This window comes from Microtus ochrogaster, chromosome 19, assembly GCF_000317375.1.
Source record: "Microtus ochrogaster isolate Prairie Vole_2 chromosome 19, MicOch1.0, whole genome shotgun sequence".
Taxonomy (NCBI): domain Eukaryota; kingdom Metazoa; phylum Chordata; class Mammalia; order Rodentia; family Cricetidae; genus Microtus; species Microtus ochrogaster.
Genome location: NC_022021.1, coordinates 31,236,216 through 31,256,128, shown reverse-complemented (window position 1 = coordinate 31,256,128; position 19,913 = coordinate 31,236,216). Strand labels below are relative to the sequence as shown.

The following is a 19,913-nucleotide window of genomic DNA, read 5'->3' as shown; positions in this document are numbered from 1 at the left end:
TGCTCCGTGTATTTATTTGCTGTGGCACTTAGCCAGACAGCGCAGGTGGCAACAGGAGTAAGACGGTGCGGGGGGGGGGGTCCCCCCAAGCCTAGAGTACAAGACTGGAAAATCGAAGTTTTGTGTGATCAGCTCAGTTGAGTTACAGGTGAAGCACCGTCAGACTGTTTTATTGGTTTTGAAAAAAATGAGGTCAGGTAACCCAGGCAGGGCAGGGCTGCCCAGGTACAGAGAGGGTGAGTTGTGTGTGTCTCAGCTGTATTGGAAAAGACAGGAAATACAGCAATCGAAGACATCAGTGTTCTCCATATGCAGGATTTTAAGCAAGGATTGTATTGTCAAAACTGATCTGGCATTGGGGTTTGAGGAGAGGGGAGGCCATGTAACAGGCTGTTTCAATAGTCCAGGGGAGCGAAGGTCCTCATGAAGAGGAGTGTTCATCCTGATTGGACAAATCACTAAAATATTTACGTATACATTCTAAACTGCAAATTTAAGGTATTGAGTATTGACTACACATAGATTTTCTTTCTATTTTCGTGTTGTTTCCTTTAAAAATTGTGTTTTAACGTTTCAGCTTGGTTACCTCTCTGCTTCTTTCCCGGCTGTCCTTCCATCCTACTCTTAAACCAACCCCTGTTAGGACAGGGCCTCCGGGCTTCTTAAGATTTATGTAATGCTAGACGTTAGCCAAGATAGTAGCCCCTGAGCAGGTGTCTAGTAAAACATTAGATAGAGATTTGGTGAATGAACGACTTGTAAAATGTGATATTGTTGCCTCTGTAATAGTCAGGTATCGTAAATTGTGGAAAGCTGACTCAGTGGGATACAGACCTAACCCACAAGTCCTTTTGTCCCCAGCCCCACAGGCTAAACCCTTATTCCTTTCACATTTCCTCTTCACAACAAGGTTGTTGTGAAGGGCATAATTACACGCACTTCACAAGATGGAAAACAGCCTAGAAGTGAATGTAAGTGTGTGGTCACCCAGTCCACTTAGTTTTCTTGGAGGTAGCTTGTGGGCCGTTAGATAGGTAGGGAGATAATTACACCCCACGCACTCACACCGAAGTAACTCTTATTGAATAGGTTGCATTCTTTCTTGTTGCTCTGTGTTTCATACAGGTCGGAGTCTGAAGGGGAAGTTATAGGAGCTTTGAGGACGTGTACATTGATAAATGGCCTTCTACTTTTTTAGGACTTGTTTTTCTTGCAACTTGTCTAACTTGTCTTTACCAGAGAAGGAATTTCCAATCTTTCAAAATAAGATTGTCCTTAAAAAAAAAAAAAAAAATTCTCTTTAGGTATAGCTTTCATAGCTACAATTTTGGAAAAGATGTCAAATAGGGCTGAAAGATGAGAACCTGTCTTCTGTCCTGCTTCTTTAGGTGGATGCCAGCGAGGAGAAGCGAAAGGGAGGAGGCAAGAAGAAGAACAAAGATGGAGGTGGAGACAGAGGTCGAGCAGAGGTAATATAAGTGAGCCCGCCATCGCTCGGGTTTCAAAGGCTGATGGGGAACAGGGAACTGTCCCAGCCTTAACCTCGATGAGGAGAGTGTGTGTGTGTGTGTGTGTGTGCATGGGTTTCCATAGCATGTCACACATGTGGAAGCCAGGGAACAACTTGCAGGCATTCCTTCTCCACTTTTCCTCCTGGGGATGGAGTTCAGATGTTAGGCCTGGTGGCCCCTGTGTAAAGACTCTAATGGTCACTGCAGGTGGTGTGGTAGCATGGGTTGGAAAACCTAGGGAGAAGAGTTAAGAAGGAGCCCGTGGGGGAAGAAGGGTTTGCAGGCAGTTGACAGTGCAAAGGGCCAAATGTATTATTTGCAAGATGACCTCGCGGTGGATTTACACAGAATCACAAGGATAGAAGTGTAGAGGAAGGGCTGTGGTTGTCACTGGGCTGCCAAGACTGGACACTGACTTCTCTTTCAGGGGCTCCATGCTGGGTTTCTGTAAGCACGTAAGGAACCAAACAGAATCCAGTTCCTAGATTTCTTTCTTGTTGCTTGGATCTGCTTCTGGGGTCTGGTTTACTTACATCCGGAGAATTATTCAGATCCTAGGCTCAGTGACATAGAACTGCAGTTCAAAGCCATCCCAGAATGCACTTGGTTCCTGGTGCGTGAGGTGGTTCTGCGTGTTGTTCTGCTGGTTTTGAGTTTGAACTCCTGTAAACTGTGCTTTGCTGTTTTGCATTTAGTCATTGCAGTTTTATTGGAGACCTTGGAAAGCTGCTGGGATGTAGGAACACAAAAGACTAAGCTTTTTTGAAGTAACTCAATAAACTGACTTTAAAGAGCTGGGTATAAAGCTGGAATAGCGATGAACACACTTCCTTAGTCCTGGCGTTTCGGAGCTAGAGGAGGAGAATTGAGTTGTAAACCAACCTAGGATACATAGTGAGACCTGTCTTAGAAAAACAAAACACAAACCCTGCTTCTATAATGCTGATTAAGCTTAGAACCATTTCTGTTCGTAAAGGTTTTGCAGGTGATGTGGGATGGTGTTAGCTGTGTTCTTCCTGTCCCTGCTCATTTTAAGCCAGTGTCATTGTGGGAGGAATCGCTGATAGTGAGCCTTAAGATTTGCAGGGAAAGAGTTATATGCGAGTCTCTTCATTTCCTTGTTATACTTTGGATGGAATTGTGTGGCGAGTATTAGTGATTACTTACCACTTCGTTTGTTTGTTTACAGTTGAATCCTTGGCCAGAGTATATCAACACGCGCCTTGATATGTATAACAAGCTAAAAGCAGAGCATGATTCTCTCCTGGCTGAGAAGGCAGCAAACGATAGCAAGCCAATTAAAGTCACTCTGCCCGATGGCAAGCAGGTGGACGCAGAGTCCTGGAAAACCACACCGTACCAGATTGCGTGTGGAATTAGGTAAGCAGTACACCTCCTTTGGCCTTCCACGGTTTATAATGTAACTAAGTGATCATTTGTTGTCCCGCCAGGTGTATCCTGATAATATTCTTACGTTTCTGCTCAAGGCGTTTAATTTACTTATTGAGATCTTTGAAAATCAAGGGGATGTGAGCTTTGTAGTCAAGACTCAGTGTCAGTTTCTGTGGGCTTAGGAAGCCACGTATTTGTTTTTCTATTAGGATCATATTGCTGAAGGGCCAGGACAGTGTTCAGCTTTTACTTAAGTGTCTCAGTTTTGAGCTGATTTATGAAGGTAGGTCACATAACAGGGAAAGTTAAAAAAAAAAAAAAAAGACAACTGGTATATCATGTATGAAAAAATATGTTCTGTGTTTATAAATTCAACAAGAAAACTGTATATAGTTAGCCTTAAAGCCTATTGGAATAGAAGAATTATGAATAACAATTTTTTCACATATTTTGTGGCAGGAAAAGCTTTCTTAATCTTATTAATCTTATTTTTTAATGATTTATGTATTTATTTATTTTACTCATCTTTTGCCTGTACCCATATCTGTGTGAAGGTGTCAGATTCCTTGAAATTGGAGTTACAGGCGGTTGTGAGCCACCATATGAGTGCTGGGAATTGAGCCCCGGTCCTCTGGAACTGGCTGCCATCTCTCCAGCCCCAACTTTCTTATTCTTGATCAGATTGATAGGTGGTCACTTTCTCTGGATAGGGTCAAATGTCACACACCTTAGACCAGTTGTCATCAAACTATGGTGGCAGCCAGAAGCCTTACATTTAAATGGTTGGAATAAAGCAAGACAGCTAGGAGGAATGTATAATATAAAGCTCATGTGCCCTCACCAAATAGGGTTGAAGTCTGTCTTGAATTTGACACAGACTGACTTGAAATATGTAAAAAAAATACTACTGGCTAATTTTCTATCTGTAGAGCCACGGGGTGCTGTGCTGTATTTAATACCTACATCACTTGGGTAGCTTGAGAAGCAAGTGTTTAATATGGACGCCTCTTTTTCTTCTTCATTGTTTCATTCTCTCTGAAAAAAACAGTAGTTTTTAATAGCTAGTCTTGCCAGATAACCCCCTGGGTTGTTTTCTGTTTGAAGTCAAGGCCTGGCCGACAACACCGTTGTCGCGAAAGTGAACAAAGTTGTCTGGGACCTGGACCGCCCGCTGGAGACAGACTGCACTCTGGAGCTTCTCAAGTTTGAGGATGAGGAAGCGCAGGCAGTAAGTTTCTGTCTAGCGTTTATCGGATTTACAGTAAAGCCTGACCACAAGCTGCAGAAGGGGGGTGTCAGTGTGTCCTTGTGTGGATCAGGGGTTCTCGGGGGTGACCTGGAGGCCACAGCTGGTTATGGACATCTCACTATTCCTTTGGGGCCTCGATTCACAATGGGAACCTTGCTTTGGGTGTGCTCCCATTTGTGTCTGTTGAACGGTATCTCCTCATGTATCTGCCCAGACTAACGCCATCCCCTTCTTCTTTACATTTTCAGGTGTATTGGCACTCCAGTGCCCACATAATGGGTGAAGCCATGGAAAGAGTCTATGGTGGATGCTTATGTTATGGCCCACCAATAGAAAATGGGTTCTATTACGATATGTACCTTGAAGAAGGGTAAGTGAAGACCCTGGATAAAGGGGAAATCTGAGTATACATAGGTGTAACTTTTAAAGTATTGTCAATGAAGGTGACAGATTTATAGCTCTGAGTATAAGGCTGCTAGCTCCAGTTACTGACAGAAGTTGAAGTAATGAGAGTTACATGTAGGGAAATCTCTGGGATTGGTGGAAGTATGCATGTTGGGAGATGAAATGGGCTCTCATTTTCCTTATGATGGAGCTTGGAGAGATGTCACTTGTGAGAAAGTTCTCCACAATAGCAGAGTTAGAAGCCCGTGAAACCACAAGTATAATTTATGAAAAATATAAATTAAATTCTAGTATATGATGCAAGACTCTATTTCACAGTAGTAGGGAAAAATCCCTGTATTGATTCAAATGGAATATGGAAAGATGGCTTTTTTCTCCTGCAGGGGAGTGTCCAGCAATGACTTCTCTTCTCTGGAAGCTTTGTGTAAGAAAATCATCAAAGAGAAGCAAACTTTCGAAAGATTGGAAGTGAAAAAGGAGACGTTACTAGAAATGTTTAAGGTAAACTGAGCCTTAACCACTTCTATTTTATCAGCCGATCCTTGAAGTGGTGCACCTCTGGAAAAACATGAAGTGCTGGGGTGCTCTGAAAAGTGTGATCTGACTCACACTCCAGCCACATGTTTAGAGGTAAACACGAGAGGCCGTAGTAACGTCTCATTTCTCATTTTCAGTACAACAAGTTCAAGTGCCGGATATTGAACGAGAAGGTGAATACTCCGACCACGACCGTCTATAGGTGAGAATATTGAGTGCTGTTGCACGCAGCTGGTGTGTTACTCTGCCTTTGCTAAACTGCCTTTTCCTTCATCTTTAGATGTGGCCCGCTGATAGATCTCTGCCGGGGTCCTCATGTCAGACACACTGGCAAGATCAAGACTTTAAAAATACACAAGGTAAAGCCTGCTGCGGATTGTCGAGGGTACTTACACCTCCTTCCTAACGGCTTGTTTCTCATCAGTATACAGAGGGTCACAGGTTTTGTTTTCAATGCTGTGTACTCACTGGGGTATTGTATGTGTCATTTGTATCCCAGTACTCATCACCAGGGCTACCATATGGGGACAGGTTTGAAGGAGTCCCAGAATCCAGCAGTCACAGGCCACCGTGGCTTCCAAAGCGTTGAGACTCGGTGTTGGGGTTTGGCTAGTGATCACCCAAGTGGCTCTTTCTCATACAGCTCATCCTCTCTGTTGTAGGCCGGCTTCAATGCTGGAATAATCGAGTCCCCAGTCCTGGGAATAATCATGTCAGTTGCAGGTGTCTTCCATCATTTGCACGGCTTTCTCTCTGCTTTGACAGTGGTTTTCGGGGCGGAGCCCTGTGCCGGAGTAGTGTTCATGGGGCTGTGATCCGGGGAAAGAGCCTTCTTAAGAAAAAAAAAAGCAAGCAGAGGACTCGGCGGTGGAATGAGTCCACCCACCTGGGGTAGAGATGTTACTAGGGCTGTGTTGTCTGGAGTCTCCTTGTCAAAGAAATTAGTGTGGATTTACTTTTTAAGGCCATTGTGAGAAATAATACACAATTAATGAGGAATGTTTACAGTTAAGTGTTGTGTCATCGTTGCTCTTTGCTTTTAGAATTCTTCCACATACTGGGAAGGCAAGGCAGACATGGAAACCCTGCAGAGGATTTACGGTATTTCATTCCCCGACCCCAAGCTGCTGAAAGAGTGGGAGAAGTTCCAGGAGGAAGCCAAGAACCGAGATCATAGGAAAATTGGAAGGGTACGTTACAGTGCTGTCTAGTTTGAGCTTTCCTCCAGTTCATTTGACTTGTGCCTACTCAGCACTAAGTTTGGTTTTGAAGATGATCTTAGATTTCAGGTTCCCTGATCTGGGAGCCAGTCGTGTCCACAGTGTCCTTTGGAAACATTCAGAGTCTGTTACTGTGACTGAGGACAGTGCTGAGGACCCACAGCTTCCTGGAAACAGCACTTCAGAGCTGGCAGAAGTAGACTGGGAACCCATCTCATGGGTTCCCTGTGACGCTGTGGAGTCTGAGTCAGAGAGAAACAGTCTAGCTGTTTCTCCAGGGATATGGCAGGTCACCAGTGGATTCCGTGCTGTCTTTTCCTTACTGCCCAGCTGCTTCTGACCCACCTCCTGTCGGAGTTACATTTGATTCTTTAAAACTTTTTCCTCTATAAAATGACGTTTACTTGGCTTGGCTGCTAGGTCTGCCCTCTGACTCCTGGAAAGAAATGACTTTCAATGAGGAAGCTGGCAGTGATGGGCGGGTTCCTCCCCAAGGGCTTTTAGCCACTTTCCTGTCTTTCATCATCAGGTGTTTTTCTTTTTTTCCTTTTTGCTGTTCATATACATGCAAAGAGCAAAATCTCAGCGCTCTGGGGACTTCTGTCCCATGTCACTGTTTCCTAGCATTGATTGGACTGACGACTGTCAGGGAGGTGACTGATTGGCGCTAAGCTGTTAATCATAGGCAATGCTATACCGTTAAATTGTACCCAAGAAACAATGATGTTTTCTTTTCTTTTATATTGGCACAGTTAAAGCTTGGAACACAGTGGCAGATTTGTGAACTGAGGAACACCAATCATTTATAAACAATTTTCTGTTCTTTTATCCAGGACCAAGAACTATATTTCTTCCATGAACTCAGCCCTGGAAGTTGCTTTTTCCTACCCAAAGGAGCCTACATTTACAATACGCTTATGGAATTTATCAGGGTAAGCTTTATTTGTTACTGTCTTCTGAAGAGTTGGGATATAAGATAATTTTATTAGCTAGGGTCTGCTAAAAGAAAGATAAATCTGTATTGGAGGGGAAAAATCCATTATTTTTTTAAGTTGAAGTCTGACTTCAGAGATGTTTAGTGGTTAGAGTGATTGCTGCCCTTCTAAAGAACCCAAATTCATTTCCCCAGCACCCACATCAAGTGCCTCCCTTAAGCTCCAAAGGATCTGATGCCCTCTGCAGGCACCTGCATACACACAGCATTCACTCAATAAACACAAACACACATATAAACATAATTTTTTAAGAAGTTGCATCTGGAGAGATGTCTCAGTGGTAATTACTGCTCTTCAGAAGACCTGAGTTTGGATGGCAGCTTCCAGTTTTGCATCTCCCAACCGTGTATAGCTCCAGCTTCAGAGGATCTGATGCCCTCTTCTGGTCACCATAGGTACCCACACTCAGGTGGCACACATTCACATAGACACGAACATATGCACACGAATGTATCTTTTTTAGTGTTAACAGTCTCATAAATTATTTAGAGTCATTCTAATGTTTGATTTTTGTCATGGAAATGGCATTTGAGCCCCGCTCAGCACTAAGCAGAGAACAGCTGCTGAGCTTGAGGGGTCGGTGGCCTTTTACCGGGGAGTATGTTGTGTCTCTTGGATCATTTGTGTTTTCTTTTTAAATTATGAACTATTTCAAGCATACATTTAAAGAAAAGAGTTAGGTTTGCTTGCCACCAGATGTAACATATTTGCATTGGGCTATATTTGTCACAGTTTTTGTAAAAAGAGTACATGCTGTTTTATTTTTAAGACCCCTTTAAACTGTTGTGTGGTTGGTGTGGCTCCTCGCCCATGTGTTTTACACCTCCATATATATGCATCTGCCGTATTTTGTGCTTGTGTGTCCCTCAGCTCACATGTAGGTCTTGTGTATGTGTATTAGATAACATACTCCCGGCTTGTTTGTGTCCACTTGTCCCGTGCTGTAGTCGTCCATGACCGCTGTGGAGAGCTTCTTCCTCCCACAGTAGCTTATGCACTTACCAATGCCCAGTGACACACGTTCTGGGCTCCTGTCCTGCTAGCCATGCCAAGGCAGTTGTATTTCTGAGTTTGGGTACACCACATCCAGATGGAACTTCTGAGTCACGATATACGTGCCTGTGGTTTCACTCTTTAGTATTAAATTCCTCTGTAGTTCTTTTCTCCCTCCATTGACTTCCCTGTGTGTGTGTTCTGCTCTAACAGAGCGAATACAGGAGAAGAGGATTCCAGGAGGTCGTGACCCCCAACATCTTCAATAGCCGCCTCTGGATGACCTCTGGCCACTGGCAGCACTACAGCGAGAACATGTTCTCCTTTGAGGTGGAGAAGGAGCAGTTCGCCCTGAAGCCCATGAACTGTCCGGGACACTGGTATCGAGCAGCTTTGTATTTTCTTTCTTTTTAGTGAATTTACCTCTGTGTCTGTACTGAGTCTATGGGTTCCTGAAAGCCTGGATGAAGGTGTTGGAGCTGCTGGGGTTAGTGGTTGTGAGCTGCCCCCTGTGGGTGCAGGAATTGCACCCGAGTGCTGTGAAGAGCAGCATGGCTCTTAACCCTCGAGCCGTCCTGCAGCTGTGCATGGCATTGCTGTTTAGAGTTCTTTGTTCCAGATTCCTGTGGCGTCTTTGACAGATACCAGTGTAGAAAGGAGACTAAGTGAGGAAAGAGGTCTGAGGGGAGCCAGGGGAGAACATACGGGTCATAGCATATCTGTGCCGTGGAAGCAGAGAGGAAAGAGGTCTGAGGGGAGGCGGGTGAGGGCGGAGGGGATGTGACCAAGAACAAAACATGAGGCTCTCCCAGTTTGAAAGTGTCAGAGGAAGCCCAGTGCAACTGCTAACAACAACAGGAAAATCAGTGGTTGGAAGAAGACTGGAATACAACATTTCACGCCAATTAGATCCCACCCTTTATAGACATTCAGGGGTGGTCCTGGGGTTATAGCAGCAAACAGGCAGAGAAGACTCAGAGGGGGCTGGCTGAATGTGGGGTGGAGCGGGAGACCAGTGTTCCTACCTTTTCTTCCTCCTGTGGAAAGAAGATGCGTTTTAGCAGAACCCATTGCTGGGAAATCCTTCCCTGTGCCTCTGCCTCGAATTGTGAAAGGGGGGTGAAGAGTGACGTCTGGGAGGCCCAAGAGTGACACACGTGTAGATAGTCTGTCCATGTGTGCAGCTCCGGAGGAAGGGGATTCAGAGAGAGCCGCTGATAGGATAACACCTTTCAGAAGTGGGGCCTTCCACATCAGAGAAAAGTGTTCAGTTTCCGAAGCACTTTGTGTTTGACTAGAGCAGGTCTGGTCCTGATTTCCAGTGTAGAAGTAATTTGTATGCAACTAAAAGTATTTCTTCATTATGAGCCTTTCATTAAACCTTCGCGTTATTTGAATATAGTGTTCATATTAGTGAAAGTGCTGAGCACGGGGATTTGGCCTAAAGCCCTGGGACTACATCGCTTTATTCTCTCTTAGCCACAGTTAATTGCACTGTAAGCCACTTGTCATTTTATATTCACGCGAGTGCTTCTGTTGCCGTGTGAAGCTTGGGCCTTGAAAAAATGTTGGTTGTGGCAAACTAGAATCAGCGACTTTTTGACAGCCTTTCATGTTACTAAATAATATTTGAGGAAGTTTTTTTCTTGTGAATATTTTAAGTTGTTCTCTTTGTTGTTACTTGATTCTCCCGAGGTCTCACATGTGCTAGGCAGGCCCTCTGCTACGGGACTGCGTCCTTCACCGTGTGCAGTTATCCATGGCTTTTGCTTTGCTTTCTCCTTCAGCCTTATGTTCGATCATCGGCCAAGGTCCTGGCGAGAGCTGCCTCTGCGGTTGGCTGATTTTGGCGTGCTTCATAGGAATGAGCTCTCCGGGGCTCTCACAGGACTCACGCGGGTCCGAAGATTCCAGCAGGATGATGCGCACATATTCTGTGCTATGGACCAGGTATAATGCCCTGTGGGGCAAAATCCTCTTGACAGACAAATTTAACAGTGAGAAAAATAACTGCCTTTTTTTTTTCCTTAAGATTGAGGATGAAATCAAAGGTTGTTTGGATTTTCTTCGCACAGTATATAATGTCTTTGGATTTTCATTTAAATTGAATCTTTCTACTCGCCCAGAAAAATTCCTTGGAGATATTGAAATATGGAACCAAGCCGAGAAAGTAAGTGATATTTTTTCCCCCAGGAAGTCTTAAGTGGCTATAAGCAAAAGAAAATGGCAGTGTTTCTGGTGTTGAAGTGGGCTGATTTTCTGGATGGTCTTCAAGTGCTTCAGAGTTGCTGGATGTTTTCATACTTGGTCAGTTACTAAGACGTAGCTTTAAAGGGGCCTTGGTTCAATAGGAGGATGCTCTTAGCCTGACACAGTTACACAGCAGGCAGCAGGGTCAGGAAAGCAGCCTGGAGACTTGTACATCTAAATTAAGTGGAAGGAACATTGTGGATGAATAAAATGTCAAATTGTTTCTGCTTTGTAGCAACTTGAAAACAGTTTGAATGAGTTTGGCGAGAAGTGGGAGCTGAATCCTGGTGACGGAGCTTTCTATGGTCCAAAGGTCAGTCCCCTAGAATATTTGGGTAGCGTGAATCCCCTTTAGTTGTGGGTAAAGAAGCGTCCCTTTAAATGGGAAACAAAAAAAATTAAAAGCCTCTTATTATAACTCAATGTTTGCTTTTCAGATTGACATACAGATCAAAGATGCAATCGGCCGCTACCACCAGTGTGCGACCATCCAGCTGGATTTCCAGTTGCCCATCAGATTTAATCTTACTTACGTAAGGTGAGCTTCTGGTATCTGCTCTGAGCTTCAGGCCGTACAGAGGACAACATAAATAATAAGATACAGCAAATCCCTCTTTTCTGTAGCCATGACGGTGATGACAAGACAAGGCCTGTGATCGTTCACCGAGCCATCCTGGGGTCGGTGGAAAGGATGATCGCCATCCTCACAGAAAACTACGGGGGCAAATGGTGAGGCCCTTCTGTTTGTTCCCATTAAATTGTGCGGGTGGAACATCTGACGTTCACAGAATGGGGAAGGAGGCCAATGACGAGCGCGCACTGGAGGGAGCCAGACTCTGGCCCCGGGTTTTAGGATGAGTACTCTTTCCTTCTACACTCACTGCCATCGTTTCTTCCGCAGGCCTTTCTGGCTCTCTCCTCGTCAGGTCATGGTTGTTCCCGTGGGGCCAACATGTGATGAATATGCCCAGAAGGTAATCCTTAAGTAGGGTCTGCTTTACCTCTAAGGCTGTTTTTAAGCTTTCTGCCTTGGGATTCTTATCGTATAGTCCCCGATGGCCTGGGTCTCAGCTTCCTGTCCCAGTCCCTGAGTGGTCGGGTTGCCAGCATGCACCAGCACACCCATCCCGGTGACTGTGGTTTTAAGCTTTCAGGTTGGTGAGCCATGGATTCTTGTCAGATCAAGGGCTTGCTACATCAGAGATGTTGTCCTTTAGAGCTTTTCCTTAATGGTTCCGTGACCACATGTATTCACGTAGTGTTTCAGCTATATTTTAGTGTGATGTTATAAAGAAATGAATTAGCAAACACAGCCTAAGCTGTATTATTACATTAGAATTGCGTGTCCCACTGAGGTGCCTGATATTTGCTGATTTGTTCATTTGCTGATGCAACTTTCCTCAGTGGCTTGAAATTCTTTTCATCTCACAGTGGCAAGGCAGTGTCTGCCCCTCTAGCAAACATATGAACAGTCCTGTGAACTTTGCACCTGAAAGAACAGTCTGTTCTGTTGTGGTGATTGCTCCATGCTGTAAAGACTGTACATGCTTAGCTGTCAGTCAGGAAAAAGGCTGGGTGTGGTGGTGAGCCTGCACGCCAGTAGCTGGGTGTGGTGGTGAGCCTGCACCCCAGTAGCCGGGTGTGGTGGTGAGCCTGCACCCCAGTAGCCGGGTGTGGTGGTGAGCCTGCACCCCGGTAGCTGGGTGGTTGAAAAAGGAGTGCACAGGTTTGAGGCAGCCTGGATGATAGAAGGAGACTGTCTTAAAAACAGTAGGGTGGGTAAGCCGTGGCAGGAAGGCTCAGAGAGTTAAAGTGCTTGCTGAACAAGCTTAACAATACGAACTTGTTGCCGGGCGGTGGTGGCGCACGCCTTTAATCCCAGCACTTGGGAGGCAGAGGCAGGCGGATCCCTGTGAGTTCGAGACCAGCCTGGTCTACAAGAGCTAGTTCCAGGACAAGCTCCAAGCCACAGAGAAACCCTGTCTCGAAAAACCAAAAAAAAAAAAAACCAAAAAAAAAAAAAAAACCAATATGAACTTGTTTTCTAAAATATTTATTTTATAAGAGGAAATGTCCCTTTTTGTTCGAATGCTGGGGATCAAACTCATGCGTGTTGAGCACTAGAGTTGTGTTGCACCCCCAGCTCCAAAATGTAAATCAAGTCATCGTTTTGTGTTATCAACTTCAGTATTTATATTAGCATTTCCTTCCATAAATAAATTCATGAAATACGTTAAATTCTGTAACAGAATAAACTGATTCTCATTTGACTCCAAATTGTTACTAGGTGCGGCAACAATTCCATGATGCCAAGTTCATGGCGGACACGGACCTGGATCCAGGCTGCACCTTGAATAAGAAGATCAGAAATGCCCAGCTGGCACAGTATAACTTCATCCTGGGTAAGAAGCGAAGTTCCCACCGTGCAGGGAAAGCCACTGAGATCTCGAGACTTGAGCTCAGTGGATCTTGGTTATGCATGACCTCACTTCCTGTTAGTGTCAGGGGGCGCCATGACAGGGGCAACTCAGGAAAGAAAGCCGTTAATTGGGGTGGGTCCATGACCGTCATGGCAGGGAGCAGCAGTTAGGCGGGCATGGCTGGGGCGACAGCTCAGAGTCTGCGCCTGACCCACAGGCCCCGGGGAAGGGGGAGGGAGGGAGGGAGGGAGGGAGACTGGGCCTGGGGTGGACTTTTCAAAGATCAGAGGCAACCCCTGGTGATACATCTCCAAGGCCACATCTCCTAAGCCTTCCTAAAGTTTCACTAACTGGGAAGCATGCATTCAAACACTTTCTCATTCAAACCCCGCAGTTCCCTCTTTGTTTTTTCTTACTTTTTTGTGGTCCTGGGAATTGGACCCAACATGTGCTAGGCTCCTGTAAGCATGATTCTCAATATTCAGTGTGCTCTGTTCGCTAGCAAGGAAGTTTAAGGTTTAGAAAGCTTCCAAAGGGTTGTTCACAGAATGTCTGCCTTCATGGAATTGCTGTTAGATCCTTTGTTTTATTAAGTTCGCTGGATTTAGTGACTCAGGATGAAAGTTTTAGGAACTTAAGAGTTTGTAGGTCCTTTTTTAACTACAAACTTTTATAACCCTAATGGGCATGGTCACCTGCCCATCTGAGTGTATCTTCAGTTCCGGGGTGATTTCTGCTGTCCAGACAAACCCCAGAGTCTGTGTCTCATGTTCTAGTTGTTGGTGAGAAGGAGAAAGCCAGCGGCACAGTGAACATCCGCACCAGAGACAACAAGGTCCACGGGGAGCGCACTGTCGAGGAGACGGTGGAGCGGCTGCAGCAGCTCAAGCGGTCCCGCAGCAAGCAGGCAGAGGAGGAATTTTAACAGGAACGTGGCCAGCACTGGCTCAGCCTCAAGGAGGACCAGTGCTCCATCGTGTAACCTTGCACACTGGGAAATGTGGGTTTATCATGAACGTGGAATAGTTCTGCAGTCTGCATGAATCAGTCGTTTTGATCTGGACAAGTCTTAGAGAATGTGTTAGATGGACATCAATAAAAGAATTGTTAAAATTGTTTTAGTCATTAAATGTCTCAGCAATGGAAAAGTGGGGGGGCATGTTTCAATTTAACAGGCTTATTTTGTATGAATTCAATCAATTAAAAATAAAGAATTTAAAAATGTACTTAAAGAACAGCCAGGATAGAATTATGGTGTTAAAAATTAAAATTTCCTACTACAGATATCAAGACCTGGCAATCCTCGTCTTTCTGTGGAAGCACCTGGGTCAGATTGTGTGTCTCAGTGTCCAGCAGGCAGTGCTGGAGCGGCTCTGAGAGCGTGTGGGAGGGCAGGTCACAGGTCACAGCGTGTGCCGATCCCAGCCGGGATGAGGTGAGCACTTACTTCTGTTTGCGATGACACTTATTTCTTTCTGAGTAGAAAGCTTTAACGTAGCTGAGAAATAACTAGAGAGCTGGTGTGCCCAAGAGCACTCTGGAGATAGACCTGACCGATGAGTTAAAAGTAGAAGCCCCGATGTAGACATTTTTAAATTTTTATTTCTTATTTTTGTATGCTCTAAGTATGCGTTGTTGGTACAGTTTTAGCTCTGCCAAGAGAATACGGATTTACTAATGGAACCGTTGACATTTAATTTCTTCGGTGTTCTCAGGTTTTAAATACACTTACTTGATATAATTATTCATAGACCTGAACTCAACCAGAAGCAACCACCAATGTCTAGGATTCTAATATATGGTAAGGGCACTTGAATTTATTAGTTTAGATCCACATGTGACTCCATAGCATAATCCATCCATTCGATTACTGCCTGTTTCCACTTACCCACTTGTCTAAGTCTGACAGACTGGATGTGTCAAGTCTGCGTGTTTACTATCTGGTGTGGGAGATGTGGTGAAGGGAAGGAATTTGTCCTTTCCCTGCTGGTCTTGCTGCCTTAGGTTTCGCATAGAAAGCAGTCTGGCTGACTTCTTGCGGTCTTGAAGTGGCTGATAGAACGAAAGCGTGTATTGATTAATATAGTGACCAAATAGAGGAGCGGGGGTCAGCTGTGTGCAGTGGCACATGCGCAGGCGTGGTCCCAGATACAGGGAAGGGCAGGAGGAGCCCACAAGCTTGAGGCCCATGTGGGCAGCAGTGAGATCCCGAAAACAAGGCACTTAGATCATGCGGTGGACCTGATGAACTTGTCTGGGCTACCTAGCACCTAACTCTGGACGGGGGTAGAGGGGCGTAAGAGAATTCATCATTTGATTAAATTACTATGGCCAGATTTCTGATTGTGGTCCCTAGTTTACATACTCAGTTTCATTAAAGATGACCACTTTTTCTGTCTTCTTTTTGAGATTGTTTTGAATTAACAGGATTGAACATCCTATTTTTCTGTGCTGTTGGATCTCACAGAAGTTTAGTCTTTTAATTCCATCTCTGAGCATCTCCTGCCTCTGGCTCATCTCGTGATATCCAATGCCAGCCAATCATTTACAGACCTTTCGCCAAACACTCACTTTGCTTGCAAGTCCTGCTTAACCTAGCCTCTCCTCCAGACCTAGAGTTAGGAGGTCAGTCCTGTGTGAGAAAAGTACTATATGAAGTAGGAAGAATTAGATCCACTCCCTGCTGGTGAGTTCTACTCCCAACTGCTCCTAATTTGACTGCACAGGTGTAGCTCAAGGCCCTCCATAAGGAGTATGTCTTTCAAGTCTGTCTTAGCTTGTGTTTGGGCTTCTGGAAAACGCAGGACTTAAGAGTATTTCCAGCTGCCTCTTCACACTCCATGTGCTCAGCCACCTGACTGTGAGCTACTTTCTTAAATGTAGCTCACACGGGTGTCACTGTCCCTTTGTGAATGATGTCTTCCTCTTAAAGCCAACTATTCGAAAACTCCTGGGCTTATGATATGGACTCACAGGTATGATCTGTGGGGTCAGAAAAGTGGATTGATATTCTAACTGCAACTTCCGGTTGGACAACCTTGGGCAAATGTAACTTCTCTGAGCCTCTTGCTGCTTGTCAGATGTGTGTGCTACATCTTGTGCGCAACTGTTATGACAAGTCGGTTTTGTTTCATATAAGAAAGTATTGATATTCTTCTCATCTGCTCCTGCCTCAATAGTTACCCCCGCTATGTCATCTTCTCAATGGCCTCGGACCTCTCAAACTAAAAGTGTCATTGTCTTTTCTCTTGTACTGTATGTATTCCATGCTCCTCAGTGCTGACTTCGACTTCCACAGAACCAAAGTGTGATTTCCAGCAAGCAAAAAGTGCTCTTGGTTGCACTCAGAACTCATATTTTAATGACAGAATTAGTCTGGGGAGTGATCGGATGGGATGTGATCTTTGCTCATCTGGCAAGAGAAAAAAAAAATTCAAAACACTTGCAGTCTCAAGGCCTAGCTGGCAGAAGGGAGCATTGGGTGTGTTAGGAGTGCGGTTGCAGCAGAACCCTGTAGGAAGTGAAGGGCTGTAGAGAATGAACTGACAGAAAAGGTAGCCTAAGGAGGGGGGCCTGGACCAGTGGAAGAGAAGCAGCAACGGGGTAATGATGGATGCTCAGACTGAGCCAAAGAATGGAGAGTTTAGTAAAAGAAAAGATGCCCTTTAGAGCAGCTTCACAACGGCCTGAATGTGTGTTGTTATGGAAACAGGAAGTGGTTTACCTGAAGCTTCCTTAAAGCTTCCCAAGGGATGATTTTCAAAGCGTTCAACTTCTCCAAGCGCATTATGTATATGACGTAACACTAAGTTTTAATTTAATTTAAGGCTACTGACATCCATCTGGTGAAGTCTGAACTCTGAACATAACTAGGTATGAAAAATATAACTAGATAAATAAATGTAAAGCTTCCTTTCAGACAGCAGAGGGCAGCCTTACCCTCTTTATCCAGATAGACGCAGGCACAAAACAAGGTTGGAGCAATCAGTTAAATTACCTTAAGGTTAGCTTGAACTAACTTGAATTGCATCGTTCCCTCCCAAGAGAGGAGTAATGGACTCCAGCAACATCAGTGAATCATACTTATAACTTGAAACGGGGCTTTCCCTGGCCATTTTCAGTAGCCTCTGGGGGAATAACCAATATTGGAAAGTACACAAGAGGCAACAAAGGGACTGGCAAGGGCTTTGGGACCGTTCCTGTCGCCTCTAATGTGAGGAGGATGAAGGAGAAGTGTCGGGTCCAGAGAGACAGTGGAGTGATGTCTGTTTTGTAAACAGAGAAGCAAATGTTTATGCAGAATAAACCCCTGTGCTCAGTGCATCGGAACAAAGCTGCCGCAGAATGTGGAGCTGTAACAGTTAACAGTGACGCCTGTCAAGAGAAAGGATCCCAAGGAGAGGAAGGACTCTGTCATTCCTCTTGGAAATAGTCCAGCAGAGGTGTATTCTCGGAGGTCTGTGGAGTCTAACAGTGTTTTCAGTGTTTGCGGGGCAGGTTGCTGTGGAAATGTAGGCGCCTACACTGAACCAGTCTGATGCGAAGCCCAGAGGTCTCCGTTCTCCACCGGAATAAACAGCCTAGTAATTCTTCTGCCTTCCTCGCACAATTTGGGAGCAGGATTAGATGGAAGCTAGCGTCTCTTGCAAACTACATGTACACCAGTGAGCCACTCTCCAGCCCTCTTTTTACTTTTTGCTCTGAGATACGCTTTCATTGATTTGTGGAGGCTGGCCTTGAACTCACTGTATACTCCAGGCAGGTCTTGAACTTGTGATCTTCCAACCTCAGCCTCCTTCCAAGTAACATAAGCATGCTTATGTTTCAGACTAAACTTAAAAAAAAACCACTGTTTTCAGGGTCCCTGTAAGCTGTAGGTGATTGACTGAGGTTGGACTCTGGCTCACTACAGGTTACTATAGGCTAGCAGGAGGGCAGAACTCTTGGTGAATATACATAGGCTTGAGTTTTTTTAAATAGCTGCATGAAATTCTATTTTGTGGCTTTATTACAGTTTAATTCAGGAACTATTAGGAACTTCAAGTTGTCACTTTTTTTGCTCTGTTTTTATTTTATTATTTTATTTTTGTTGCTATACAAACTGCTTCAAAAACATTTACCTGCATTGCTATGTAATGTTCCTTCCTCACTAATAAAGAAGAGTTTCTCAGAAGTGGGAGTCAAGGTCAGAAAGTCTTTCCTATCTCTTAGCTGGTTTAGTGGTGTGAATGAGAATGGCTCTCATATATTTTAATGCATAGTCATCAGGAGGGCCACTGACATCAGGAGGTATGGCCTTGTTGGAGGAAGTGTGTCGTATGAGGCCACTTGTTCATTTCCCGGCTGCCCAGATTCCCTAAATAATCACACAGAAACTATATTATTTAAATTACTGCTTGGCCAATCACTTAAGCATATTGCTAGCTAGCTCTTACATCTAGAATTAACCCATTTCCATTATTTTATATTTCACCATGAGGTTCGTGGCTGACTGGCAAGGTTCCACCTGCCAGCTTGCGTCTTTCTCCTCTGGCAGCTCCATAGCTTCTCTCTGACTCTGCCTTCTTTTTCCCAGCATTCAGTCTAGTTTTCCCGCCTAGTTCTATTTCTGTTAAGCCACTGACTGAAACAGATTTATTCTTTAAACAATAAAAGCAACAGATAGACAGAAGGACTTCCCACACCAGAAGTGGGCCACTGGGGGCGGACTTTGAGCTCTCAGAAGCCCACACTAAGCTTGGTAGGGCTCTCTCTGCCTGCAAATCAGGATGTGGCTCTCAGCTACTATTCCAGCATTGGGAGTACACTCTGCCCCCACCATGCCCCCACCACACTGATAATGGACTAACTCACTGAAACTGTAAGCAAGCCCACGGTTAAATTCTAAGAGTTGCCTTGATCATGTTGTTTCTTAGTGACTCAAACAGATGGTCTAATAAATCCCTGCCAGACTGCTTTGTTCCTCTTTCTCACAAACACAAGTAATGGATCATTTCTCAAACAAAAACTACTTTCCCAGTCAGGACTAAAAGGTACCAAAAACAATAAAAATTATTTTATTAATTTTTCTAATTCTGTGACATAAGACAAACCTGTTGGGTGACAGAAATGTATACATTACTCCATTCAGAGGAGAAAAATCACAATAATTTTGTTTAAAGATTCTAGCTTTACTTTCCATCTAGAATTGGCAATAGTTCATTCCAAAAAAAAAAAAGATGATAACTAAGACAAGGAGAAAAGTTTGAGTAGACAGAAAAAAGCTAAAACAGAAAACAACGCTCATTTTGAAGATCTGGTCCTCATGAGGCCAGCATAGGAGACAGAACAGAAGAAAGCACTGATGCTTATCCTTTCTGGGAAGGATTCAGATGGCGATAGGAACTCGGTTATTCTGACATCTATCTCTGGGTCTGTGTAGGAAATCTAGCTGCTACCTCATAATCCTGACTTTCTCCATGGTCAGTGTCCTACTTAGGGTTTCTGTCGCTGTGAAGAGACACCATGACCATGGCAACTCTTCTAAAGGAAAACATTTAATGGAGTGGCTTACATTTTCAGAGGTTTAGTCCATTATCATCACGATGGGACACAGCAGCATGCAGGCAGAGAAGTAGCTGAAAGTCTGACATCTTGCAGGTCACAGGGAAGTGAACCCAGATATTAGTTGTTATTTTAAGCATATGTAAGACCTCAAAGCCCACTTCCACAGTGACACACTTTCTTCAATAAGGCCGCACCTACTCCAACAAAGCCACATCTCCTAATAGTGCCACTTCCTTGTTGGGGGCATCTTCTTTTAAACCACCACATTCTAAACCCTAGCCTCCCCCCACCCCCGTGACTTGTAACAGTATCATAATGGAAAAGTGCATTCAGTCCAACTTCAAAAGTCCCCATTGTCTACAACAATCTCAAACTTATTTAAAAGTCTCGAGTTC

At 44.5% G+C, this 19,913-nt stretch overlaps 1 protein-coding gene across 1 annotated transcript in view; it reads left to right on the top strand.

Moving 5' to 3' along the window:
• Tars (threonyl-tRNA synthetase) overlaps nucleotides 1–14,204 on the top strand; it is a 14,900-nt gene extending 696 nt beyond the window's left edge. The window contains exons 2-19 of the mRNA XM_005356635.2: nucleotides 1,389–1,469; nucleotides 2,701–2,891; nucleotides 4,008–4,131; nucleotides 4,401–4,522; nucleotides 4,941–5,058; nucleotides 5,232–5,296; nucleotides 5,375–5,453; nucleotides 6,138–6,284; nucleotides 7,148–7,246; nucleotides 8,516–8,682; nucleotides 10,090–10,252; nucleotides 10,335–10,472; nucleotides 10,788–10,865; nucleotides 10,990–11,090; nucleotides 11,177–11,281; nucleotides 11,454–11,526; nucleotides 12,840–12,954; nucleotides 13,749–14,204. Of these exons, the coding sequence (XP_005356692.1) occupies nucleotides 1,389–1,469; nucleotides 2,701–2,891; nucleotides 4,008–4,131; nucleotides 4,401–4,522; nucleotides 4,941–5,058; nucleotides 5,232–5,296; nucleotides 5,375–5,453; nucleotides 6,138–6,284; nucleotides 7,148–7,246; nucleotides 8,516–8,682; nucleotides 10,090–10,252; nucleotides 10,335–10,472; nucleotides 10,788–10,865; nucleotides 10,990–11,090; nucleotides 11,177–11,281; nucleotides 11,454–11,526; nucleotides 12,840–12,954; nucleotides 13,749–13,897 (2,115 nt within the window). The 3' untranslated portion in view covers nucleotides 13,898–14,204. The remainder of the gene's footprint in view (nucleotides 1–1,388; nucleotides 1,470–2,700; nucleotides 2,892–4,007; nucleotides 4,132–4,400; nucleotides 4,523–4,940; nucleotides 5,059–5,231; nucleotides 5,297–5,374; nucleotides 5,454–6,137; nucleotides 6,285–7,147; nucleotides 7,247–8,515; nucleotides 8,683–10,089; nucleotides 10,253–10,334; nucleotides 10,473–10,787; nucleotides 10,866–10,989; nucleotides 11,091–11,176; nucleotides 11,282–11,453; nucleotides 11,527–12,839; nucleotides 12,955–13,748) is intronic.
• Nucleotides 14,205–19,913: the final 5,709 nt, after the last annotated feature.